The sequence below is a fragment of the Salarias fasciatus genome, chromosome 2 (assembly GCF_902148845.1).
Source record: "Salarias fasciatus chromosome 2, fSalaFa1.1, whole genome shotgun sequence".
Classification (NCBI taxonomy): domain Eukaryota; kingdom Metazoa; phylum Chordata; class Actinopteri; order Blenniiformes; family Blenniidae; genus Salarias; species Salarias fasciatus.
The window spans coordinates 18,222,303-18,240,713 of record NC_043746.1 but is presented as its reverse complement, the minus strand read 5'-3'; the positions used below and the strand labels follow the sequence as shown (position 1 = coordinate 18,240,713).

General features: G+C 43.0%; 1 protein-coding gene across 2 annotated transcripts; it reads left to right on the top strand.

Annotated features, from left to right (window-relative positions):
* Positions 1-1,874: 1,874 nt before the first annotated feature.
* cenpi (centromere protein I) lies at positions 1,875-14,039 on the top strand. 2 transcript variants are annotated; one of them, XM_030108585.1, is made up of 20 exons: positions 1,875-2,098; positions 3,740-3,877; positions 4,564-4,682; positions 4,989-5,096; positions 5,323-5,371; positions 5,657-5,703; positions 5,951-6,040; positions 6,138-6,269; positions 6,685-6,828; positions 8,634-8,754; positions 8,989-9,083; positions 9,266-9,383; positions 9,632-9,696; positions 9,844-9,953; positions 10,878-11,013; positions 11,846-11,970; positions 12,482-12,530; positions 12,648-12,863; positions 13,227-13,268; positions 13,425-14,039. In XM_030108585.1, the coding sequence occupies exons 1-20, from the start codon at positions 1,939-1,941 to the stop codon at positions 13,545-13,547; spliced, it is 2,187 nt and encodes a 728-aa protein (XP_029964445.1). In that variant the 5' UTR covers positions 1,875-1,938; the 3' UTR covers positions 13,548-14,039. The 2 variants fall into 2 exon arrangements, with proteins under 2 accessions (XP_029964445.1, XP_029964435.1); XM_030108575.1 differs by having other exon boundaries at positions 12,645-12,863.
* Positions 14,040-18,411: the final 4,372 nt, after the last annotated feature.

The window sequence follows — 18,411 nt, the reverse complement described above, 5'->3', positions numbered from 1 at the left end:
GAGAAAATTAGAAACTAATTCAGTTTCACAAACAGGATTCTCAAAAACTGACATGCTTATCAAAAATCTTTAGAGACAGCCTAATCATGTGACAATGTCATCAAGCATTTAACAAGCATCTATAGTTATTGTACGTGGACTAGTGAGTAGAAGTTAGGTTTTTAATGTGATGTGGTTCAGCTGTTCACTCTGTGATGAAAGGATCCAGCTGAAACTTGGCATGTTCTAATGTGACTGCCTGCCATGGTACCTTTTTATGAACTGTTGTAAAATGTACAGAAAGGTCATTGTTCAAAAAATAGATCAATACTACGGAGCCCCGGACATGACATGGTAAAAAAAAAAAAAAAAAAAAATTGTGGCCACGAATTACTAATTCGTTCCCACGAATTAATAAATCGTGCGCACGAATTACTAATTCGTTCCCTCGAATTAATAAATCGTGCGCACGAATTACTAATTCGTTCCCTCGAATTAATAAATCGTGCGCACGAATTACTAATTCGTTCCCTCGAAATAATTAAATCGTGCGCACGAATTACTAATTCGTTCCCACGAATTAGTTATATCATTCATATACTGAACAGTTCAGTAAAGTTGGCAGCATATTGACAGATACGGACTTTCAGTCTCAATAACTCTTTAACAAAATGTCAGTAGCATACAAAGGGCGCTGCATCCCATCGTTGTGAGGTGGACGATATGCTATAAGCTCATTTTTATTAAAAATATCTGTCTATCAAGCAGCAGAAACAATATTGATTTCAATCAGCACCCGGTAGTGCTGCGGGCTTCAGGGACCGTCTACAACTTACAAGACGCTGCAACAGTGAAGACAAAGACCATATCCAATAAATTTGATAGGAGACAAATGAAGGTTGTAGCGATTATGGTGACACTGTAGTAAATCCCAGTGGTGGTATTACGTTTTTTTTTTGTTGTTGTTGTTGTTGTTTTAGTTGTTGGGTTTTTTTTTTGTTTGTTTTTTTGTTGAGCTATTTGTCTTCACTGTTGCTGCGTCTTGTAAATTGTAGACGGTCCCTGAAGCCCGCAGCACTACCGGGTGCTGATTGAAATCAATATTGTTTCTGCTGCTTGATAGACAGATATTTTTAATAAAAATGAACTTGTAGCATATCGTCCACCTCACAACGATGGGATGCAGGCGCCCTTTGTATGTTACAGACATTTTGTTAAAGAGTTATTGAGACTGAAAGTCCGTATCTGTCAATATGCTGCCAACTTTACTGAACTGTTCAGTATATGAATGATATAACTAATTCGAGGGAACGAATTAGTAATTCGTGGGAACGATTTATTAATTCGAGGGAACGAATTAGTAATTCGTGGCCACAATTTAATTTTTTTTTTTTACCATGTCATGTCCGGGGCTCCGTAGTCAGACGTATTGTTATTTTTAGCAGTTTTATTTCAAACCGTTGTAATGTTTTTTGTTTTTTATTAATTTTGTTTTAGAAACAGCAACCTTGTTAACATTTTCTTGGCCCACTTTTTTGGTCATTTTCATCGTATATTTTCTGATTGTTGATTTCTGTTCACCTCACAAATCTACAGGTAAATCGGTGTTATATTTATTTTTCTTCATAATTTTGTGAGAGTTACACACAATTCTGTGAGTGAAAGACTTCTTTTTTGGCCACTTTACACCATTTACAATTTGTGTAGAGCTACAAAACATGGTTAACCTTTGAAATGGTAGCGTCTATTTTGATATAGTTTGGTGAACTTTTCAACAGGGAACCACAAAAGAGGAGGAGCGGCTGTGAGCTGACACCAAAAACTACAACTCCCAGAATGTCAACGGGCGGAAATACCGTAACACGCATGCGCCGGGCAACGGTCGCGCGGAGGTTTTGAGTTTTCGTTTTGAATGGTGGAATCGGGCCGGAGTTATTTTTCACTGTTAGCAATGTAGAGATGGCAGAAACACTCAACCTGTCTGCTTCAGACCATTCGAGTCTCGACCACAGCGGGTCCAGCCGGAGCGGCAACAGGAGTTTGAGGATCGCAGAGAAGCAGAAGAGGAAAAAAGAGGCGGAGGAGCCATTTGTTGTGGCCCTGAGGTACTTCGCCGACGGTAAGGATCGGGTGGGGAGCAGAGGGTGTTGTTTCTCCAGCTGAGACGCTGAGAACCGCAAAGGAAAGAAAAATCGACATCCAAGAACATAAGAAACAAGCTAATGGTTACTGTTTATCCAGCGTAAGCGTTTTACTTGACTTTTTGCATGTTCTGAGGGAGTCACGTGCTTTATTTAGCGTGCAAAACCCCTTAAAAGAGACAGAAGTGGAAAAGAACGCCATTTCAAATCATTTTTTCTTAGAAGGCTTGTTAGAACCAACATTACCACACAATCTATAGCTATTTTACAGATACTAACATTAGAAATGACAACTAAAGTTTAGTCTGAAGGAATCCACAGTCTCACTGAGATGTTGACTGGCAGTGGGACTAGAGGAGAACCTTTGAGGATGTAACAGTTTTGTTTTGCCTCGACTAAAAATCAAAATCATGTATTTTATGTAGGATAATACCCAGTTAAGTACAGTGCCAGAAAGGTCAGACCAGTCTATAATCATTCATGTGAAACAGAGATATAAGACCTCATATAATTAAGTTTAAATCGTGATGATGCCACTGGTTAAAGGTAGCTCATAACATACCTACACTAGTAGTCCCAGTGATACATGGAAGATTTCCATCTACCCATCTTCTGTAATTCTTTATTAAAATTATCCATTTGTGTTGGAGCAATCCCAGTTGATTGTGGCCAAAGGCACAAGACAGGTCACTAGTTCATCACAGGGCAAGCAGAGGGAGACTAGCAGTGATGTTACATGTATTATGACAGTTTTATATATCAATCACAAATTTGACCACTGCAGTGCCATGTGGACTAGACGTTTTAATAATAATATGGTCAATGATTATTTACCGTTGATAAACCAAGACTGAACTGGCAGCCTCTCCCAGGGTGAGCCTGTTGTTTGTTGCTGTGTTCGTGTGGATTGGCTCCAGCCCCTGCCATGAATTAGGCTTACATTACAAACCCTAATGCATTTATATTGGTTTGATTAAATTTAAGAGCTAATAAGTTTGATTTCATAAGGTAGGTTTTTCTGAACTATGCCTCTATTTAACTATGAAATCGACAATATAAATAGGGCTGAACTATATTGTTAGGATATGTTAGTGATGGCTTTTGTGATACATGTTAAATTCTAAGCCTGTTCACAGGCTGCACAGTATATCTGTTCATCTGGCAGACTGAGTCATTTCCATAGCATGGGTCGGTTTAGTCAATACAATACAATTTTGGTCTCAATTCCTAGCTTAGATTGTACATGGAACAGCTCAGTGATTTTTGTTTTGACTTCTCTTTGCACAACTTATCTCAAATTCACGAATCTAATTTTTAAGAAAGTCTTGTCATATATATTGATGTAATGTTAAACATAATATAAATTCAAGTTCAGCATCAGTTCTCATCTCTGTTTCTCAGTGAAGAAATACCAAAACTCCTGGATGTATCATGTCGCCGTTAACATGAGAAAAACTGCGAAAGTGAACAATATTTTTATCTGGTAAAAACAAAACAAGACAATGCTGTATCTTTCTGTCCAGTTGTCCAGCAGTAAAGTTGTTGAGCATTTCTTGTTGTTCGTCTCAAACTGTGAGTATTTTACAAGCACACGGACATTTTGCCTGTGTCTGCTGCAGTTGAGGCCGGGACTCCGGTGGCCGGGAACGATGAATTTGAGAAGAACATGGAGCTGGTGGAGGAGGAGGCCTACAGCAGAGGGCTTTCCCCTGAGGCCATTTCTCTCATGCTGGAGTTTGCCATGAGTCTGCGAATGGGTAAGGCTGTCATTTAGCTGTAGCGTCAGCATTTACTGTGTCTAAATGTGCGCCAGAGCTGCTTGACGGGGAAACCTGGGAAACCATAGTCTTTGCTGATGTGCTCCTCACACCAATTGAATGCATCCTCTTGACAGAACGCAGGTTTATTTTCAGAGCTGACAGCTTTAGAGAACATCTCAGTTAATTTAACACATTTATCTCTGTCTTTTAATGGTACATAGAACAAACCATCCATCATCTCTACCACTTTATCCAACTCATGGAGCTGATCAAACCTGACTATGGATGACGGTAGATAGACCCAGGATGGTTTAGAGTGAACAGAGAGAAAATCATTATTCAGAACTGTTGTTTATAATTCCATTATTGTTTTTACACTGTAGAAGGAAACTGTAGTAACCAGAGAAAACATGCAGAAACTACACTCGCAAGCTGGAATAAAACTACTAAACAATTCACAAATTTAGGAAAAAAATGATACAAGTTCAAAATGACTTCGGCCATGCGTAATGTCTCTCCATGAAACTCTGTTGTCGGGAACATGTTTCACTGTCAGAACCGTGATCTAAAATTGATCGCATCAGCACAATTTGAGAGTGATGCATTAATGTCTTGGACAAGTGGATGCTTTAATTTCATGTTCAGTTGATATTTGGTTTTGTTTCTGTGACTTCTCCGTGTAGGGAATACTCCATGTGCGCGGGTGCTGAAGTTTCTGATCCCGGCTTCTGTGGTGCCGCAAGACGCCGTTGTGAGGGCGGTGGTTTGGCTGACTGTTGGGAAAATACCTGCAGGCACTCGGGTGAATACAAAAATCTGTTTTCACTTATAAACATTGAGTTTAATGTGGCTTAATAAGTTTTTATTGTGTATAACTAATTTTGTCCAACTGAGTTTTTATTTTTTGTGTATGAGACTTTTGCTGATATTGTTTTCAATCATTTTGTTTTTATAAATAACTTCTTGGAAGGAAGTATGTTAAGTTTTAGTGGCCTTTTTGGTGATGTAAACACTACTGGTGGTTTACAATCACTTGCACAGTGTTTGAGGTGAATAACTACTGGTCTCGTCTTTCAATCTTTTCCTTTTTCCTTGACGCATTCTATAGGTTCTTTTCTTAAAGTGGTTTTTGACCATGTTTGACATGATTGATGGAAAGGACCAGCTTCGAGCTATTTATGGCTTCATCTTCAGCTTCATCATGGATGAAAATATGGTGGGTGATGATTTTTTTTTTTTTTTTGGGAGGCAAAATCCTTCAGAATCAATGACCTATTTCAGAAAAACAGCATTTGTCTCTCTGTGTTGCTAAAACCAAATATTCCATAATGTCTGCAATTAAGCATGAATAGCTATAGTTTACATTGTATCCACAAACTGCCACAAACTGGTCCTTTCTGTCTCTTTGTAGTAAAATAAGTTGTGTTCTGGCTTTTTTGCAGTGCCCTTTTGTCTGCCATCTATTGTACCTTCTGACCCGAAAGGAAAGTGGTAAGCAAGATGTTCATAAGCTTCTGTTTTGAATCTGTGCAATTTTGAGCTCAAAATTCAGCATATAATTCCTAAATCTATTATTGTAAATCAGCTTTTACCAACTCATTGTACATTTACATGACAGCATGCAGATTGTGTGTGTGTGTATCTTTACTTAGGATAAGATCCACGTGCTGTTATCTTCTCTTTTTCTGGTTCACTCCTGTTTGTCCACTTTTCAGATGTTGTTTATTTTTATTTTTTTTCGGAACATTATTTAACCGAGTGACTTTGTCCTTGTAGTGCGAGTCTTCAGAGTCAGGAAGCTACTGGAGCTGCAGTCTAAACTGGTAAACATCCTGCGTATTTGATCTCATCTCCAGCCATTAATCAAAGGACTCATATTGACGTCCCCCCCCCCAAAGTATGAAAATTTATAACTTGCTAAGTTGTTGTTTACACGCGGCACATCACTCACATAATCAGTCGCCCTTCCGTACTTATCGTTGTGTCCTGCATCATTAGGAAACATCAATCATGAATGCAGTTGCAGTGTAAATATGTTGCTGTTTTTTTTTTTTATCTTTCTTTCTCTAGGGAAGGCAGCCTTTCCTCCTGCACCTGCTGTCACTTTACAAAGTGTTTTGTCCCGAGCTGGTGACACTCTCCATCCCGTCCAGAATGAGGGTTTGTGCACGAATCGTGACCGCTAATGCCGTTTTAAACAGCGCACCACCGTCGCGTCTGAACTGTCAACAAAAGCGAATGCTTCCTGTCTTCTCAGACTGGATTTAGAAACCACATTTCCCCCTGGAAATCAGCATTGATCGCCGTCCAGAAGAGGAACAGTGTGCAGGTCGCTCCGAGCATCAGTCTGGCTTTCACAAATAAGGAGAAGAGCAGTTCTAGAAAGAGGGTATGGAAGTCTGTCCCAGCTTCTGGGTATGATTACGTGTCTGTGTTTGCTTTCCCTCCTGTTGTGATTCACCCTCTGCAGTTTTCTTTATGAACATAATGGAGCGCCCAGGATTCCTAGCGACACTTGTCCCTGCAGTGATAGCTTTATACAGGGTAGTTTCACTAAATGTAGTTGGAATTGACCGAGATTTGTGGATTTTTTTTTTTTTTTTTTGCTCTGTGATCTTATAACAACTTCTGTCACTCTTGTTTGAACTCTGCCTGTTAATGGTGAATTAATTTGCAGTTCAGTTCTAGTAAAAGTTTGTTTTAATGTTTCTTCTAATATTGCATGCAGTGGCTAATTCATAATCACTTCATTAGGATTGTTTTTTTGTTTCATCTTCTTTTTGTGTTTCCTGGTGGCCTTTCAGAAACACGACCACCTGGAGTTGCCAGCGTTGAGCGCGGTGGTCAACAGGGAGCCTCAGACTGAGCTGTTCTGCAGCAGAAAGGTGGTCCCCATGGCGCAGATCCGCTCCTTTGATCAGATGTTAGAAAACATGCACCGCATCGAGGTAATATTTCTTGGAATCTCCTCTTCGCATGTCTTCCCTCAGCCTCCACATTTAATCCCTCATATATCATTTAAGCAGTAGGATCAAATACATCAAATAAGTGTCAGTTTGACTCAGCTGGGAGGACGTGGGGATACGGTTATGTTCACTGCAGCAGAAGTTAAAATGCTCAAGAGCATTTTCTCTTAGTTTTAAAACGGGCATGTTGGCCTTAAGGTGGGTTTAAGACAAAATGAGTCAACTTTGGATATCTTACTTGAACAGAACACCAACCTTATGCTGTCTTTATTTAATTTCTTTTATTAGTCTTTGTTTTTGACAGTACTGGTAATCTCACACATGTGACACACCAGTGGGTCTTTGCTGCTCGGACAGTTTCACTGCCTTATCAAAGTCTTGAAAAAAAATGTTTTAAAAAACATTAAGACCTCACCTTAGAGACAGAGGTTAGAACTCTTACTGATACGGTTTTTATGATTTTCACAAAAGGTTTAGAAAACAGCATGCAGCCTGCTTGTTGGTAAAGACAGATGAGTCCAGAAGTTGTTGGAAGCCGACCTTTACTGTGTGTCTGTGAGGAAACACTTACTGTCTAACTATAGCAGGTTCAGAGAGATATCCTCAGGCGTATAATAGAAAAATACACACCCACGCCGTCATGTTACAACCCATGGATCTTGGCGTATTTGTGATGTGTCCTCATAGCCACTGGATGGCGCTGTGGTACTGTTTGCTTGTGTGTCGTAGCGAGATAATCCACAGCAGAGGTGGCCTCTGACTCCATTTAATTTATTAGATTAGAGAACAAATAGGTTGCAGGAGCAGAGTGCTTGCATTTTTTTAATATATTTTTTTAGGCATTTCATTTCGTTTGTCTCTTTTATTTTCCCATCATCTCTGCTTTATCTGTCCAGCATGAGTAATGAAAGCAAGAGACCTGAGATAAGATCTATCCGGGTAACGCAGTTGGCAAAACAAATGGTCATTTAAAGAGGCCTCGCCATAAATGTCTATTTGTCCTGCAGATTCAGTGACCTGATAAAATGATATAAGTCATTTCAAACGGCTCACAGGGCTTTATGTACCATGCTACATAAATTCACCGGTTTCACTGCACACGCGGCTAGCGTTGAACAGTCAGGGCTTTGGAGGACGATGGCCGCCGCGTGTTTACACACACACACAGGCAGGAAGCTCCGCGTCGCCACGTGTTGGGAAAGACAGATGAGTGCTTTCGATCTACCTCATAAACCCATTCAGCAAAGACATTGACAAAAGATCATCGATTATTTCCCTCTCAGGCACGGCTCCTGTTGTCAAATGCAGAACGGTGCTTTCTCAGTTTAATGATACACTTGCTCCATTATTATTGAAGAGCCGACTTGTGTCCATTTACAGTCTGTCTTCTTCTCATTCGAATTTATTTATTGGAGTGACAAATTATCCATATTGAGAGGCAACTGCTCGTGCACACTACTGGCCTCTGGAAGCCATTCAGCCTGTCCCAGTATCGCCACTTATAGATATTACAGGAAACTGAAGAATTAGCTCGCAGTTGGATTGTGGCAAATGAAATTACAAGGACATAAGCTTCTGCTGGTTCTTAATCTTCAGGTAAACAAATTGATTTTCAAGTAATTTGAGACAGTCGCTCTCCGTTATGAGCCCTGCGAGTCTCTGTAATTTCATATGTGACTCCATGAGCACGCCCACTGGACAGTTCTTTATGTAATGCATCCACGGGCCTGTTTGACGACTGTAGCCTCTCAGTTTAACATCCTGTCTCCTCCCTTTGCCCCGTCCAGCTGCCTGCTCAGATGGGCTCGCTGCTGGATTCCAGTCTGGCCCTGCAGTACCTGGACTGTGTGCAGGACGAGTCTGCCCTCCTACGCCTCAATTTCTGGCTGGGCTACGCTTTACAGGAAGGTGAGCCGTGGGGCCGGGGGGGGGGGGGGGGGGGGGGGTGCAGAAACAGACTGACAGCTTCTCTGAGAAAGACGCTTTAATATTTAAGCTGACCTCAAAAGTTGAAACTCTTGATCATATTTATTCGGGACATGAAAAGGGTTTTTCCGGACAAACATTCAGTGCGTCTGTATTCTCTTGCTGTTCTGGTTTTATTCCTTGCTCTTAACTTTTAACCTCTTTATTTGTTTTAAGAATTCCTGTTTGCTGGTGACGGAGGTTCCTCTCAGAATTCAGCGGAAGCTTTGCCGTTTTTGAACAAGTTGCTGTCTGCACAGCACTTCCTCCAGGTGACGATAACCCCTCAAGCACAGTAGACATCCTTGATATCGCTGGATTGTCCTCTGTCGGTTCCTGTTCTCGTTAACCTGAAGCCACACGCTCTCCAGATGCCAACTGTGTGCTCATAAAAGAAACTACAGTCCATGATTGATTTCCCTCTGCTGTTAATTTGTCACGTTTCCTCCAACAGGAGGGGTTTTCCAGCACAGAAGCGTTCCTCTACAAATTCCTCAAGGTCTGGGATGGTTCCCTACTCCGTCCGCAGATCCTCAGCCTCCTGAGCAACATCCCGGTCGTCCCCAGTTCCCGTGAGTTTTTTTGCCTCTGCGGACGTTTTCACTGACCGCTTCCTCCTCGCACTGCGGTTTTTCTCTCTCTGCGTCTGTCAGACCTACACACCGTTATTTTCCTCCTCGACCTTGCAGCCCACCTCAATAAAAACAAGGCCAGATCCTTACACTTGCAGGGCCTTTCATTTTGCTCTATACACTAGAAGCCGTGGCGCATTGAATTATATAAGCCGTCCAACTGTGACCTTTTGTCTCCTCCTGTTCAGAAATGGGAAGGCTTCTGTTTGAGCCCCTGATGCAGCTCTTCTTCACCTCCTCCCTCTTTTTCAAGGTACGCACTGGCTCGCACTGGCTTGTTCCTCACACCGATCAAAACCCGGATAGAAAAGATGCCGTCAGATTCCTGTTGTGTGTGTAAAGCTGTCTTTAACCGCGGCATTCTGGGTGTTTTTTTTTTTTTTTGTGTGTGTGACTGCAGTGTGGACTGATGGAGTGCCTAAACAACATGCTGTCCAAGTGGTTGACCTGGCACTCGGTGTACGCTCTGGAGGACGATCTGGACATCAGCCTCAACAGTCACACCTCCACGTGAGTTTTTACATCCATTTCCCGCCACTTGTTTACGCCCAGAGCATAAACAAGCAATAGACCTGGAACGCATTAGGAATTTATTAGAGAGCATAAAGGTTACGACTCTCGGAAGTTGTATTTTCTGCACCGAGAAAAGCCTCCGAATTCCTTATATAATGCAATAAAAACTCTGAGGTTTTTGCTGCTATTTTATGTACTATGTGTTATTGCCAAAATAAAAAAAATGCCCTTCATGCTATATATACTGTTTGTGTCCCGAATGAATCATCAGCCACTCGTTCCATGACGAGGAGAAGTAATTAATTCTGTTTAATATCACATTCAGTTTAAGGGCAGCCCTTCTGCAGCTTCATTCTCAATGACATTAATCTTTGAGCGAAACGTCACGCTTCTCCATACAGTAACCTTTTTGTTTGCACGTAGGCCATTTGTTATCCGCAGCTCAGGTGGAACTCTGTATCGACATGTTCTCTCCCTTTTGGTTTTGGGCCTGTTTTTTCCATCAACTCCTTTAATTGAATTAGGTTTAGAAAACAAAAATAGCCAGGGGAGTGATTTTACTCGGTGTCAATTATGTTTAAACACCTGGGCTTCGCGGCTTGTCCCATACTCACAATAAAACATTAGTTTAAGTGGGGATCAATTTTCATTCACTGCCATTTCCAAGGTCACCCTGCTGTTTAGCCAGAATACAACACATTGAAGCGCTCATTGATTATAGATTGTGTTTGTCTCCACTGTCCGGGCATCACTCGATTCTTTGTTTTACCTTTTTATTGTTGTGGACTGCTGCAGTGGCGAGTTTGGATGTTTTATTTCGACTCCTCAAGAAGAAAGCTGTGTATGTGTGTGTTCGTGTGTGTGTGTGTGTGTGTGTGTGTGAGTGTATTGTGTGACTGTCTTCTCTGCCCTCGGTCCCAGGAACATGACTCTGACGGGGTTCAAGGATTCGGTGATGGAGCTGATTAACTTTGTCGGTCGGCTGGCGTCCGTGGGCCTTCAGCTTGAAAACAGTCACACTCTGCTCCTCAGCTTCGTCCTGGACTTTTATGAGACGGTAAATTAGCCGAAGATCACGATCGAATCTGCTCTCTGAACGGTGAACGCTTCTTTCGCAGCAGATTTATTTATGTCAGCTTGTCATCAGTTTCCTTGTATTCCTTGTACATCGATGCTGGTGTGAAATTACAGTGACATGACAGTGTGTTTTTGAGATCTCGCTGAAAGAGAAGCCTTTCGATGAGTTGGCATTCACAGAGCTGATATCTTCAAAATGTGATGTTAAATTAGGTTGTTTTTTTTAGTTGAGTGGCCAATGTGGTCGAGCTGAAAATATGAAGAAAACTGTCGAGCATTATGAGGCCATTTAAATATGTTTTTGACTCGTTGGCTGATGTTATTTAACCTATCCCAGTAACATTTACTTTTTCTGATTTTTCTAGTGTGACGCTTTAAAACTACTTTCAAAAAAATAACATTCATGTTTATGATAAATTACAAAAGGATGATACAAGTTGAATGAAGCGAATAAAATAATTGTCTCAAAAACAGTATCTAGTTGCTTGGCAACCTTTCATAATGTTTTTACGTCAGGCTGAAGCATATTTTAAACCAGAAGGAAAGCTCTCAAAAGCTCTCCTTCAATGCTCGGTACACATCTTCTCAGATAGGCGATGATTTAAGGAGCATGAACAGTAGTTCTCAGCTTTTCGCCACACACCATAATCGCATAAAGTCGCTATGATGCCAGGAATAGCTGTACAGATCCACTCCTAACAAAGCACAGCCGTAGTAGGGGCTTCATGCTTTGTGTTGCTGGATCTGCTTTTCCACTTTTTTTTTTTCTTCCCCACTCCCCACGGTTGTTTACCGCGTTTCTCTCCCCGCAGGTGTGTGACACGTTCCTCAAATATGGCCTCCCCCTCGTGGTGCTGCCTCCACCTGGGGTTTTTTACCCGGCGCTGTTCGCCACGGACCCGGTCAGCGTGGACAGACTGGCCCACATCATGAACAGGTGGGGGGGGGGGGGGGGGGGGGGGGGGGGGGGGGGCTCGGCGGCGGTGCTTCATCTCAGAGCAACGCCATGAATGCAGATGTCATGTTCGTATGTGATGTAGGAGCAGAGCTGGAATCAAGCAGCTTCATTGCTCTTCATGTTAATGTATGATTTATAATAATGACACGCAGAGAGGCCGTCCGTCCGTCTGTCCCTCCATCCTGTGCAGGGTCGCGAGGCGCTGGATCCAATCCTGGCTGACTCGTGTCCGGGGCAGGGTTCACCCCGGACAGAGACTCCCGCCTCTAATAACACAATTACCCAGCAGAGTGTTGGTTAATTGACTTCACCCCGGAGATCTGAAATAGTTCTCCTGAAGCAAGGTGTAAAAATACTATAGTGGAAGAAATAATTGCGTGCTTTGCTTTTTTATTTGTTTTACAGACTGTAGAGAACAAGCTGCTTTGTTGTGATTCATGAACACAGAGTCCTGTGGCAATTTACTGTTTTTCTTTTTTTTTTTGATCAGGTACAAAGTGAGCTTGACATCAGCCAAGAGTCAGGAGAAACTGGGGGAGGTAAGGACAAATGTTTACCTCTTATGTTCCTGCTATGGGGAAAAAAAGATTGATGTGAATTAATTTTCGTCCACACACATTTTTGATTCTCTGCCTTTCCATCCCGTCCTTCAGCAGTCTTTTCGCGTCAGCCGGCAGACCTTCCACGAGTTCAATCAGTACCTGATCAACATGGTGAACTGCCTGTGGAACTCCAAAATGTTTGAGCCGGGCATGGGGGTGCAGCTGGGGGAGGAGCTGCTGCTCAGGAGCGGCGTCCCAGAGCCCTGGACCAGCTTCAGCTTCATCCACCACCCGGCCTTCATGGGCTACGCCTTCAACTTCCACCAGAGGGTGAGTGTCCATCGTCTCTCTCATTTTCTGGAAAAACAAACCCTCCAAGTATCTTCAAACAAAATCCACAGAGTTGTTTTTTTTTTTTTTTTTTTTTTCACCCACCGAGGCCGCTCCGCGCAGCCCGGCTAATAGATTTCGACTCGTGACAAATGTGGTAATAATGTATCTTTCATAGAGGATGCATTAATACAGAAGGACATTTTATTATTAATGGCTGCTGCGTGAGATGTCGTTTTCATCATGTTTAATAATACACGCCATCTTTTTTGGTGCGTTCCCCCAAGTGCAACATCCAGTCGCGATCCTGCGAGATTTACCAGAACTGGCTGACAATGAATATTAATGTTCTCTCTTTATCAGTGCTGGCCGGGCAGGAAGGACACGGACCTTAACTCCATAAAGGTACCAGAGGTTTCCTTTTAATTCCCCGCTTTGCAATCGACCTGACAAGCGCTTTGAAGTGAATCACTCATGTTTCCCAGATTAGCGGAGACACCAGTGATCACACAGCTCTTCAGATGTCTGAGATATGACTGGGTGCGCCTCCGTGTGTTTCAGCACCCCAAGCCGTGGAGCTGGTACGTGGAGTATCTAATGAACCAGGGCTACGACGGCCTCAAACACTTTGTGCAGTGTAACCTCACACTGCCGCCTGGAGCCGGCGACGGGCCGGACAAGTAGCGCAGAAGGACAACAGCCGTTTGGACCCCACCCGGTTTTTTTCAGAGACTTGTACATAAATCATCTCCTCAGTTTTTTTTAGTGTGCTATTTACAAATGATCCATATTTGCTTTGTATGTACATAGATCTGATCTGAGTGCTTTTTTTTTTTTTTAGTAAACTTGTCTGCTCATCAGTAACAGACCATACTGCCTCCTTGTGTTACGTTGCAGTACAGCTTGCACATTGTTTGAAAAAAATAAGTGTAAAGTGTTTTACTTTTACTTTAGAAGCAAACGCAATTGAGCTGTTAATTCTCCGTTGCATACGCTGTACATACATACACACAACTCGACGAGAGGTTTTTCCCACAGCCAAAAGGTCACCGAGGACGTGAAAGAAAACCTGCCAACAAGTCAACAAGTTGATCTCAAAATCAGTGGACGGACATTCAAGAAGTGACATCACTTGTACACGGATGGATAAAAACATGGTTGTAAAATAAATATGTATAGAACTAACTTTTATTTTGCGCTGACTGTGTATGTTGAACTCGGAATCATCGTTTTTGGCCAAAAAGAAATTTTCTTCACAGGAAAACCTGAATAGTACAAATGTTTTTATTTTTCAAGTTTGGAGTCCCTGTTGCATTATCCTCTCCAATCAGGTCACAGTTATGTTTTTCTTTGGAGGTTAACCTTAAATTACTTAATCCACCTAACACCCAAATACACTGATACAATAAAAAAAACTGGCAATGAAAGGCGTTCATGGATGTCACAGCTTGTTTCTGTTAGAGTTCTAGAGCAGGGACGTCAATGGATTTGTGCATCTGGCTGAAGAAATCACACTAAAGCAGAAGCAACAGGCTTTTATCAACCTGACCTTGAAGGAGATTCCAAATGTTTCAGCTGATTTGGTTGAATTATTGTGTTTCTGAGTGCAACTGAATGAAATGAGACCAGCCACAAAGGGAGTTTTTTTTTTTTTTTTTTGGGGGGGGGGGGGGGGTTTGACATTCCACTGTATTCTTCAACTTGCTGGATCTTTTTTAGTGAGTGCGCGTGCTGTTGAGCTCCTTTAACCTTCAGCTCCTGTCAGCTGTGACTTCAGATTTCCCGGGTTTTTCCCTCCTCCGCCGCTGTTTGATGGAGTTGGCCGGGCGGGCTGCTGCTGCTGCTGCTGCTGCTGCTGCTGGGAGCGAGCTGAGCTGAGCTGAGCAGAGCTGAGCGGAGCCACCTTAAAGAAAGCAGCTCGCTGCGGGTGAACGTCACTCGCTGGGATCCTCCGCCGCTCCGCCGCTTCAAATCTCCGTCCGCGCCGCTCGCGCGCCTCACTTTCTTCAGCCTCGTGTCTCCTCCGCATTCATTCACGGGAAGTAGCGGCTCCGGCAGCATCTCCTCGCTCCTCACGGCAGCTGAGAGCGGCAGTGCCTACCTGAGCCAGATCTGCCCCCCCCCCCCCCCCCCCCCGGGTTAGAGGAAAACAATACATAAACAACAAAAAGAAGGTAAGATGATTTGTTATTTGAAGTGATTACTGCGGGGAGCGCGTGAAGGGGGGGCGGGGGGGGGGGGGGGGGGGGGTGAGGCAGCGGCACGCTTCTTCAAGCGCCTTCCGGCCGGTCACTCCGGTGTGTGTTGAGATGGAGGCTGGAAGATGCGCTGCAGTTTGGGACACAGTTTGGCATCCGGGATGATGGATGAAGTGGGGGGGTCTGCCTGGTGGCTGCAGCCCCGGAGCGGTGCTGGGGGGGCGCAAAAACCTCTGTTTGATCAACGGACAAGAGTTGGAGTGAAAAGTAAATTCGCAGGTGCGATCAGGTTGTTGCACGGAGCCAGACGGAGCATTATTCGCAAGTTGCCCCGCAAAGTGTCGCTTCCCCGCAGGAGGAGGAGAAGGAGGGGGGGGTTGATTTTCTCGGGCTTTCCTGCCTCATCAGTTTGCGCGGCTGCAGACTGACGCGTGATGGCACACCGAGGTGTTGAGCCGGATTCGAACCGTGGATGTCGAGAGTAATTATGGTTACAATTACACGCCGCGCGTCTTAAGCCCCGACACTCCTTTGAGGGGCCCCGAGATGCAACGCGGTGTGGGATAATTTAGGGAAATATTTGGAGGCAGGAGAGTAATCCCCTGTGCTTCCCTGGACGTGGCGGCACATATTTGCATACAAATGCAAAAACAAACAGCATCCTGGGTACATAAAACACGGTCCTGCTGTGATTTAAGTTTTCCTCCTGATTTCTTCCCAGCTTTTTTTTGCAGTTTCATTACCATCCAGCGACCTAATGACCCTTAATATTGCCACGATTTCACGTCTCTGCTGTTGCAATATTACTTTACCTTCATTCATCAGACCAAAATCAACAGAAAGTCTTTGAACATCAAAAGAATTTCACCCTCTTTTTCTGACCCGAGCTGGATTTGTCTTCTTTGATAATAAAGTGCTCGGACGCCTGCTCATTGCTCTGCCTGTGATGGAATTGAAAGTCCCCGGAAGTTTCAGATGGCTCATTTTGGTTTAACAAAAAGCTTCCCAAAGGAGGCTGGAAGTGACATTTAGTCTGACGGAGAAATTCCTCCTCCTCTGCCGGCCGTTCCACAGGACCTTCCAGCATTATCAATCTGCATTCATTTACAAACCACTTCCACTATTTTTCAGACAGTCTTCTTCCTGTGGGCACACAGAGAAATCATTTTCGTCAGAGCCCGGACAGAAGCAGGGTGATTTTAATGTGATGATAGACTTGCGGATCTTTTGATCTTGAAGACTGCAGCAAATCATCTGGAGCCTAATATTGGATAATAATGAGCAGACCTCCTTATGTTATGATGTCCGTATAGCGGCTGACGTGTTATGAGATGCGGTCTGTAACCAGATTTGGCAGAAATGAGTGTTCCTCTGCACAGTATGGCGAGCTATAATTGTGGAAGACTCTAAAAGGATTACGAGCGTGCACTATTGTCACTGCCTCTCTCCGTCTACATGCCTCCTGGTGATCTTTCATGTTATGCCTTTGCAACACTCCCCCTGCAGCTGTATTATGCAGAATATAGATTAAATCAAACAACATCAACCCATTTCAGCATCATTTATGCATCCTGTGCCGTCGCCACTTGTAGCAGATCATGTTGAGGTGCATCTTCTAAGCCTTTCTATTTTTATTTTACTTTTTGTTGAGGTCTGTTGTCCCAGCTGGGTCAGATGAAGTGCTTCTTTATTCAAATGCATGAATCAAACAATTGGACGTCTATATCTAGGTCAGTTTGTTGGAAGTCTCAGCATGCATATATTTCTTTTCTTTCAGCTGTTAATTGCGTCTCGATAACCACTTCCGTTGATATTCCATTACTCTCTTCTACTTCAATGAGTTAGCCATTAATTTTAGATCATGTCAACCGTCTATACGGCTATAATTTATCCATTTATTCATCATATATAACAACCATTTCAGCACATATTAATTGTAGCCATCTAATTAGCCTATAAAGCCTCTTTGATAATGTTAAGCTGTTTCATTACTTATTCATCATGGAAAAAAAAACCTTCTGAAGCTGTTTGTCAACACGTATTATCTGAGTTTCTCTGCTTGAATAATGGTAATGCTGATTTAAAACATGTGTAAAGATGTCATTTAAACAATTAGGTGGAACTGTAGGGTTTACATACTGTATTTATGAGAGCTGTAGAAGCAAATTCAATCGCAAACAAGCTTTTACTCTCATTCCATGCTTCAAGCCTCTCCTCATTGGGATGAATTCGTTTGAGATATTTCAATGTTTTTTTTATTTTTTATTTTTACATCTCTTTACAATTTTAGGAGTCATCAAGGTTGATCTCACAGAGCAATACTTACACTTTCAAGGTTTGCTTTCTGGCTTTGCTTCATCACATCTGATAAATCCCAAAACATGTATTTTTTTGGAATTCATTATGTTTGGAGCAAACTGCGTTAAAGATCGTCTCGGGCGTGTTTTTTTCTATTACCCCCTCCTTCTTTTAATTCAGGAGAGTGATCTGAAAATGTCATCCTCTGTTAAAGTCTCCCCGGGGTCTTCAGTAACTCTAGCAGAGCGTTAAGAATTAGCAACCTACCAACTGCTCAAGTGACATTACATATTCATACCCGGAAGATTTTTCTTTATTTACAATGAAAAGGTGATCACAGGTCAGGCGCTCCGGTCGTGGATAATCAGGATGATCATGTATATATATTTTTTTCCTCTGAATTGAGGAAAGCAGTGATGGATTCCCAGGCCGTGACCCCGGCGAAGCTTCGCAGAGTCGAACTGCTGTTGAGATTTAATCACAGCCGACCCCATCGGTGACACTACTGATGTCACCTTGCTCTCCATCGGGGCGGGTGGCGACCCCGCCGATCCGCTCCTCCACAGGGCGAGCGTGGATATTTCCCCGTGGGCCGGCCTTGGTGACTCAACTCCTCTCTGAATTTAGGAGACGGCTTTCCGTCGGTGACATTTCTCCAGGCCGTCCTTCGTCTTTACATAAGTGTAATTAGCGGTAAGGTACTGTATTCCCACAGGAGTCTGCATGACTGCATGTGTCACAGCGCTTCTCCGTCCTTCAAAAAGAAGGCATGTGTTGCTTCTGAATCTTGCAGGGGATGAAAAACAGCTCTGGCTTAATTGAAATGAATGTCTGGATCCTGTGAAGATTTAATTGTGCTCGAAGTTTCGGCCCATTCACTGAGTTCCAGGGTTTTATTTCTCACCATGCAGCCTCTGTACTGTGTAATTTAATCTCCCTGCTTCACCTGATTGTAATGAGCAGTTTGTTATCAGGGTTTCTTCTCTGCCTCTTGATGACAGATTCATTTAACTCTTGTATTTCGTAGAAAGACTTTGTAATGGTTCGAGACT